The following is a 9,626-nucleotide window of genomic DNA, read 5'->3' on the forward strand; positions in this document are numbered from 1 at the left end:
TCAAGAGACTCTAAGAGGAACCAGAAGCAGGACACTCTGCCGATTGGACAGACATATCTCTCTTTACAAGCTAGACAAGTGACTAGAAAAATAATTTGAAGAATAAGAATTTTACAGAAAATGAGAAGCAGATTAAGTGTGGGGTAAATGCGTGAGGTGAGGAGATTTCGATCAGCCTGAGATATTGCCTTAAGTAAAGTTTCAAATGATTTCAATATTGTATGTCATAGTGGTAAAAGACAATCTGGACATTATTAAGCTTATGGTATTAGTTCTTCAAGGAGATTATGTTCCCCAGTATTACCTATAGCCTCAAAATAAGAATGTAAGACTGGAAAAATATTTAAAGATTTATTTTTCCAATTATCCAACAACATTATTTCCAAAGTTCCTTTAAAAGCCAACTCTATGAAAAACTCAAAATCGATATTAAAAAAAAAAAAAAAAAAGTTGCCATCTAGTCAACTCTGAATCATGGTGATCCCACGTGTGTTAGAGTAGCATTGTACACCACAGCATTTTCAATGCCTTTTTAAAAGTAAATCACCAATGCTTTCTTCCGAAGCACCTCTAGGTGGATTCAAACACGCAATCTTTTGGATAGCAAGTATGTTAGCTGTTTATACCACCAGGGGCTCTATCTACTTTTACATCTATTTTATCATGAGAAAATTACATATTCGCTTGGAAATATATAAAAATCTGTAGTAAAAAGTTACATGTGTTCTGTTTATGAGAAAATGGTCCCGATTTTCACTTCATTCCTACGATAGGAATAAGAATATTATGGAGAGTGATGAAGCACTAAGTAATTTATCTTCCAAAATATAGTGACATCAATAACCAAAACAACAACAACAACGACAAACCCATTGACATTGATTTAATTTGATTTAATTCTGACTCATACCAACCCCAGGACAGAGAAGAACTGCATCATAGGGCTTCCAAGAAGCAGCAGTTGAATTCGAGCTGCTGACCTTTTGGTTAGCAACCATAGCTCTTAACCACTGTGCCACCAGGGTTCTGAGGGACATCAATAGCAATTACAATCAGGAAGGTTGCAAGGGAAAAACAACTGAAAGCCATTTTTTCATAACTTAATTCTTCATGTTTTCAGGGCCTCTGTCATTGCCTCTCAGGTATGAGCTGCCTTACCCAGAGATGTCGAATTCTACCACAATGATGGAATTTATCCTGATCGGGTTTTCTGATGAATGGGAACTACAGGTTTTGCATGCCGTATCCTTCTCTCTGATGTATTTGCTGACTCTCATTGGGAATTTTCTCATTGTTATTGTCACCACCCAGGACAAGAGCCTTCACACCCCCATGTATTTCTTCCTCAGGAATCTGTCCATCTTGGATGCATGCTACATTTCTGTAATGGTCCCTAATTCATGTGTCAACTCCCTGTTTGACAGCAGTGTGATTTCAAAAGCAGGGTGTGTAACTCAGGTCTTCCTAGTGATTTTCTTTATATATGTGGAGACACTGTTCCTCACCATCATGGCCCATGACCGCTATGTGGCCATCTGCCAGCCTCTCCACTACTCTATGATCATGAACTCTCAGGTTTGTGTCCAGATGACACTGGCTTCCATCCTCAGTGGTCTGGTCTACTCAGGATTTCACACAGGCAACACCTTCAGGTTGCCCTTTTGTCAGTCCAATGTTATTCATCAATTTTTCTGTGACATCCCCTCTCTACTGAAGCTCTCCTGCTCTGACACCTTCAGCAATGAGATCATAAACATTGTCTCTAGTCTTGTGATTGGTGGAGGCTGTTTCATGTTCATTATCAGGTCTTACATTCACATATTTTCTACTGTGCTCAAGTTCCCAAGTGGAGCAGTCAGAGCAAAAGCCTTTTCCACCTGCAACCCTCATATTCTTGTGGTATCGATCTTCCTCAGCTCACTTGTATACATATACCTAAGGCCATCTGCAATCTCTGCAACCATTCAGGATATGGTCCTTTCTGTGTTCTATTCCATAATTCCCCCCCTCTTCAACCCAATTATCTATAGTCTTAGAAATGAACAAATAAAATATGCCATCAAGAATATCATGAAAAAATATTTTAATCAAGAAATTTATAGGGAATTGCTTAGGCTTACTCTACCTTATTAGTTAAAACTCACGTGTTCAAAAATAAATGGAGATTATAGATTGTTATTATATAGATGTACTTTATGTAAGTTTAATGAATAAAATAAAAAAAAAAAACCCAAAAACCAAACCCAGTGCCATCAAGTCAATTCCGACTCATAGCGACCCTACAGGACAGGGTAGAACTGCCCCATAGAGTTTCCAAGGAGCACCTGGCGGATTCAAACTGCCAACCCTTTGGTTAGCAGCCATAGCACTTAACCACTACACCACTAGGGCTTCCAGTTTAACATATAAGTTCATTAAAATATGTCATTTTTCAAAATCTATCCTTTCTGAGGATTCTGAGTAATTTGAATTGGCAGTTGGGTAAGAGTTCTGGTGTTATGAATAAGGAAGCCCCAGTCATACATGTATGGTAAGTTAAAAGCTCTCACTAAATCTTTTAGTCTTAAAAAGCCTAAAGTGTTATCCTTAGCAATATTTATGTTAAATTTTATCTTCTGTATTTACCCATGCTTAAAACATTGATAAACCTAGAAAGAATGTTGTGTCAATATTTTTTTTGAAATGCTACATTTAGTATTATAGAAGAAAGGAAAATCTATAGCCATTCATTTGCAAAATAATTATGAATATGTATGTTCTTTTGAGGACCATAAAAATATCACTGAAAGGTATTCTGTGAAAAGAGAAATGGGTTTGGTTGGTGGAGTGGTTGTGTATAACGGAATCAGAAACACTTTACACCAGGAACATTTTACATCACTTCCCTTATATGGTAAAGAAAATATATAAAAAAGTTAAACTTATAATCAGAACAAAATTTTGTCAAACATAAGTTCAATTTAATTTACCGAATTTTGCATGTAAAAATGTTGAAATGGAAAATGTTTTGTGGTATATACATAATGACAACATATATATAATGATAATGTGTCTGTGTATATATATATATATACACACACACACATATGTACTTCCCACAAAAAAATTAATAAGGGGATGGAGCCAACCTGGCACCCTAGACAGACACTTCATCCCACCCCTCTGCAGCAAAAACATGAAAAGCCAAGCAAAACTGTTACAAATGTCAGTCCTGGAACCTTAAGAATCAAATGAAGGGATAAAGAACTAGATCAAACACCAAATGGAAGAAAAAGCTGAGGGAAACAGAGAAAGATGGGTGGAGGAGTATAGACATCCTTGGCTGACTAACAGCACAGTGTTGCTATCTTAAAACACGTCCAGCAATGAACCTGGACAGGGAGTACGGGAAAGCAATATTATGGAACTCCCAAAAATAAACAAATATAAAATACAACATAGTGAAGAAGACAGGCATATCACTGTTGATTCCATAAATAAAAAAGATGATTGCTTAACATCATATTTGCCATTTTCAGCTCTATAAGATGACTAAAATAAAATAAACTCTCTAGGATTCTTTACACAAGCAGAAAGCAAATGATGGTCTTCAACACTGCTTTTTTTTTTTTAAAAAAAAAAAAAAAGATTTGACGCTTGAACCAAAATTTCTTCCTCCTATAATTTTTTGAAAATTTTTATAAAAGTCAATTATAGGGTACGCAAGTGTTTTACACACTTAGATCAAAGGAAATAAATACAGCAATAAATTCTATATTATCTAAAAAAGTATTACTACCTAGGCTTTTGCTGTTGTTGTTAGTTGCTGTCAAGTCAATTCTGAATTATGGCAATCCCATGTGTACAGAGTAGGACTGCTCCCTGAGGTTTTTAAGGTTGTGACCTCTCAGATGCAGATTGTCAGACTCGTCTCCTTAAGGTGACTTTGAGTGTGTTCAAAGAGCCAGATTTTTGTTCGATGGTCTAGAACTTAACCTTATGCACCACCTGGCGACTCTGCTACCTAGGCAGGAGAGAATATTTGTGTGATTATATTGAAATGCAATTATAAGAAATGTGTATGACTAATAAATCCATTAAAAAAAAATCTGTGAACTGTGAAAATTTTTATGAACTGGGCAAGTTATTTAACATCTTTGAGTCTTCACTGTCTACCTACTTCTTAGAAGCATGGTGAAGATTTACCCTTACTAAGTCCTCTGCGTGGTAAATGAAATAAGCTATCAGTTTATGTTTGGAAGTAATATGGCATTGGTCTGAACAGTCATTTACACAGACTCTCTCCATATATTCCTACTTCTGGATGTTCAACACAATTTTCTGGACTATATATGAATTGAGCCCTCATCAATAATCATCAAGAGACATTTATCTCACTGAACTTACTCTTGGACCAATGACTAATACTCAGTTTTAATAACTTAAGGCTGTTTATTGTAAGGCTACTTATTGTTTGTTGTAGGTCCATGGTTGCACAGCTTCTTTCTGTCAGGATAGCTATGTAACTTTGGGAAATCTAAAGAAACTCAGCTGGCCATCTGTAAAAATGGATAATGACTATGCTTTATATTGTTGTATAGCATTAGGTACCTTATATTAGAAATGCATGGAGCCATATCTGCCTCATGGCATGTCTTCTATGAAAAAGTGATAACTTTAACATTAAAAATCTAATTTGGGGAGGTTGAGAAAATCAGTCCAAACATCAAATGAAAGCCCAAGAGTGCAATATTATAGTGCTAGAAGTCATATGTTGAAGTTTTGTGTTGAGAAATATATTTCATCTCTATATAAATAAGATCTAGGCCTTCAATACTGTCAAATAATGAATATTGAGAGAGAAGTTGTAGTCATAAATTAGTTAAAAAGTCATTAAATTATGAATGGAGAACTTTATGAAAGATGGAATTTCCCCTCCCAGAATGTTTAGCTCAAAAAGGAGAATTGAGTTATTCACTTGCTTACAATAAACTAGAAATTGTATTTAATTTTTATAAGAGAAATGTAAAAAAAAAAAAAAAGATGTAGAACTATAGAGAAGGGAAGAAGAAATCTGAAATTATCAAGAATGAGTTGAAAAAAGACCATTTATTACCTAGATCATAAATATGTACAGAATTAAAATATATTATTAAAAGAAGGCTAAACATAGTTTCAAGAATTAAATAATAATGTGTATGTTGGGACTGAAGCTGGAAGCTTAGGAAATAAGGAAAAATATGGATGGTAAGAAGTCTTTGAAAATAATTAGGAACTGACTGTTAAAAGACATAAGATGAGAGAAGAAATAAATGGTACACTAAAAAAATTACATTAAATGTGAATGGACTATGCATTTAAATTAAAAGGTACATTTAAATTAAAAGGACTATGCATTTAAATTAAAAGGTAGAGGCTGTCAAAATCGATATAAACACAAAAGAATACCATATTCTTTCTATAAGAGACAAAAACATATTCAAAGAACCAAATTGAAACAAAGATTATTTAGAAAATTCAATTCCAGTAAAAATCCTAGCAAGTTATTTTGTAAATATTAACAAACGGATCCTAAAATTTGTATGAAAAAAGATCAGAATAGTTAACACAATGTTAAACAAGAATGAAGTGGAGGATTGACACTAATCAACTTCAGAACTTATTATAAAGCTACAGTACTAAGGAGAGTATGATATTGGTAAAAGAATACACAAATAGATCAATAGAATTGAAGATAGAGCCAGAAATAGGACCACAAATACATAATTAATTGATGTTTGACAAAAGAGAAAAGGCATTTCGATGGATAAAGGATAGTATTTTCAGCTAATGTTGCTGTAAAAATTGAACACGCAAAAAAGTGGATCTAGATACAGAGCTTACATATTTCACAAAAATTAACTCAAAATGGATCACAGACCTATAGAGTAAACACAAAACTACACAAATTCTAGAAAAGAACATAGGAGAAAATGTAGGTGACCTTGGGTTTTGGCAATAAACTTTAGATATAACACCAAAAGCATGATCTATGAGAAAAAAAATTGGTAAGTTGGACTTCATTCAAATTAAAAACTTCTGCTCTGTGAAATACACTGTTAAGAGAATAAGACTACCTACAGACTCTAGAAAGAACAGATCTAATAAAGGACCTTCACCCAAAATGTACAAAGAACTTTTAACACTCAACAATACGAAAACAGAAAACTCAATTAAAAAATGCTCAAAAGGTCTGAACAGACATTTCACTGAAGAAGATGTATAAATATCAAACAAGCACATGAAAAGATGCTCAACATCATATGTCATTAGAGATTTGCAAATTAAAACAATGAGGTACCACTACAGACCAGTTAGAATGACAAAAACAAAATACTGACAATACCAAATGCTGGTGAGGATGCGGAGAAACAAAAACTAACTCATTGTCAGTGAGGTTGCAAAATGTTACAATCACTTTGGAAGACAATCTGGCAATTTCTTACAAAGCTAAATATAGACTTATCATATGATCCAGAAATCTCACTCCTAGGTATTTATCAAAGTAAATTGAAAACTTATGTCCACACAAAAACCTACACACAAATGTTTATAGAAGTTCTATTCATAATTGCCCCAAACTGGAGACAAATAAGATGTCCTTCGATAGGTGAATAGATAAACAAACAATGGTTCATCCATACAATGGAACATTACAAAACAATATAAGGAAATGACCTAACAAGCTATGTAATGACATCTAGGAGACTTAAATGCATATTTCTGAAATAAAAAAGCCAGACTAAAAAAGCTACATACTGTGTGATTCCAACAACATAACATTAAGGAAAAAGCAATCCCACTTCTAGGTATTTTGCCAAAAGAAATGAAAGTGTGTGTTCAAAGAAAGACACACACACACACTATATATATATATATATACATATATATACACACATATACATATATATATACACATATACATATATATACATACATACTCTGTCCTATAGGGTCGCTATGAGTCGGAATCGACTTGACGGCGCTGGGTTTTTGGTTTATATATATTCATGTATATGTATATATATTTTATATACTTTAAAATCTATAGTAAAAGGATTTAATATTTAATTTGAGTTAGCATACGATATCAATCTCTTGCAGTATACCAACTCATTATAAAATACAACTCCTGTATGTTTTCACATATTTTTAAGATTTTAATGGAAAGAGCAAGGTTTATGAGAAAATAACCAAAATGTGCAGGCTATTCCACAGTTTAACAGTGAAGGAAGTTTTGTATAGTCAATCTCAATGAAAATCCCAAGGATGACTGACTTCATTGTATACAAAAAACTACACCCTTTTCCTATATAATATTAGAAGGTAAATTAGAAAGCAGCTAATGTGTTTATTAATTAAGCAGTAATTTTTATCAATTTTGTATCTAAATAAGCAGGAAAATTAGGCATGTGTGTATGTGACATTAAATTTGATGTGGAATCATTCAGAAAAACATAAAATTCATCTTGTATTTTTCTAGCAGAAAGATTTGTCATCATAATTTTTTTCAAAGAATCCTAAATCTGTTTCTAAGACTACAGTTAATAGGATTTTAAAATGGAGCATCTATGGAATAGAAAACAGAAAATTGTTTCCAGAAAACTGTCTGATGTTGAATACGGCATTACGTACACATATAAGGCTGATCTGAGGAAGACAGACACCATAATTACCTGAGGGATGCAAGTAGAAAAGGTCTTTCCTCACTTTCCACTGGTTGGAAACTTAAGCACAGTAGAAAATTTATGAATATAAAACATGGTGATAAAGTAACCAACACCAAATCCCATGGCAGAGAGAAGAGTTAAGAACTTATTGTTGAAGGTGTCTAAGCAGGAGGGCTTCAGCAGAGAGGAAACATCACAGAAGAACTGATGGACCAAATTGGATTGGCAGGAGGACGACTGGAATGTGTTGCCAGTGCACATACCTGCATAGACCAGACCACTGAGTAGGGAGGCCAGTGTCATATGAAAAGAGAATCATTGATTCATGATGACAGGATAGTGGAAGGGCTGGCACATAGTGGTCCAAGGCCATAATGGTGAGTAATAACATCTCCACTTACACACACTAAAGAACCAGGAAGATATGAACTGCACACCTGGCCACTGGAACTGTCCTGTTATCAGTGAGAGTTGACACAGGAATTGAGAACAGTGACAGAGATATAGAACATATCCAATATGAACATATTCCTGAGGAAGAAGTACATGGGCCTGTGAAGGTTGTGGTCGAGTGTGGTGACAGTGATGATGAGATTGCCTAAAAGGGTGGCCAAGTGCATCAGTAGAAATAACATGGAATGCAGGAATCTTAGCTTTCACCTGTCAGCAAAGCCCATGAGGAGAAAATTAGACACCAAAGTGAAATTAGCCATCTTCTGGAAATGCTAGTTCACCTGAAAAGCAAAAGGAATGAAAGGCTGAAATGATAAAATCAATTAATAAAATTATCTTAAATATTTTACTTAAGAGTAAGTCTATTAGAGAAATGATATAATCCCCATGCTGTGACAAAATCAAGAAGCCCACGGAGAGAAGAAACAGGCTCCTCGTGCACTGTCATGGATTGGATTATGTCCCCCCAAAAAATGTGTGTGTCAACTTGGCTGGGTCATGATTCCAGGTATTGTGTGATTTTCCTATATATTGTAAATCCTGCCTCTATAATGTTAATGAGGGAGGATAGGCAGCAGTTGTGATGGTGGGGCAAGACTCAGTCTACAAGACTGGATTGTGTCTTAAGGCAATCTCCTGAGATATAGAAGAAAGAAGCGAACAGAGGGACAGGGGACCTCATACCACCAAGAAAGCAGCACCAGGAGCAGAGTGCATCCTTTGGACCTGGGATCCCAATGCCTGAGAAGCTCCTCGACAATGGGAAGATTGTGGACAAGGACCTTCATCCAGAGCTGACAGAAAGAAAGCCTTCCCCTGGAGCTGCTGCCTGAATTTGGACTTTTAGTCTACTTTTTTTTTTACTGTGAGGAAATAAATTTCTCTTTGTTAAAGCCACCCACTCGTGGTATTTCTGTTATGGCAGCACTTGATGACTAACACATGCACATCCACAGCTGTGTGCCCAGCCCACCACCAAGCCCAATTTTTCAGTCATGTGAATGGTTCATCATGAAAGTGGATCTTCCAGCTCCCAGTTGAGCCACTTCCTGGATGATGCCTACAGCAGGGATGAGCTGCCCCTGATGAAATCTGCTGAAACTACAGATTCATTTAAAAAATAATAGTTGTGTTTCATACTGCTATCTTTTGGGGGGTACTTAAATGAATATATGTGTTCCATGAAATCCATTACAAAGATATCAACTACATTGGAATAATAAGGAATATAATTCTCTTTCACTACTTTGTATAACCTGAAAACATCGTTCTGATAATGAATATTATTATCTATTTAGAAGTATTTTACATCACTGAGGTGTCTTACTGCTTCAGCTTTGATTAAAGTATTAAGATGCCCTAGAAATAAAAATTAAAAACAAAACAATGTGATTGAGAAAAACCACACAGATTTTAAAATGGGAAGATCAGGGGTTACCACCTGAGGTAAATCACTTAAGAACATGTACCTTAGGTAAGTTAGTT

The 9,626-nt window shown here is 34.9% G+C and overlaps 1 protein-coding gene across 1 annotated transcript; it reads left to right on the plus strand.

Moving 5' to 3' along the window:
- The first annotated feature begins 1,164 nt into the window (after positions 1-1,164).
- On the plus strand, positions 1,165-2,133 carry LOC126068045 (olfactory receptor 14C36-like). The gene has a single exon (XM_049870420.1). The coding sequence runs from the start codon at positions 1,165-1,167 to the stop codon at positions 2,131-2,133; it is 969 nt and encodes a 322-aa protein (XP_049726377.1).
- Positions 2,134-9,626: the final 7,493 nt, after the last annotated feature.

Source organism: Elephas maximus, chromosome 2 (genome assembly GCF_024166365.1).
Source record: "Elephas maximus indicus isolate mEleMax1 chromosome 2, mEleMax1 primary haplotype, whole genome shotgun sequence".
NCBI classification, from domain to species: domain Eukaryota; kingdom Metazoa; phylum Chordata; class Mammalia; order Proboscidea; family Elephantidae; genus Elephas; species Elephas maximus.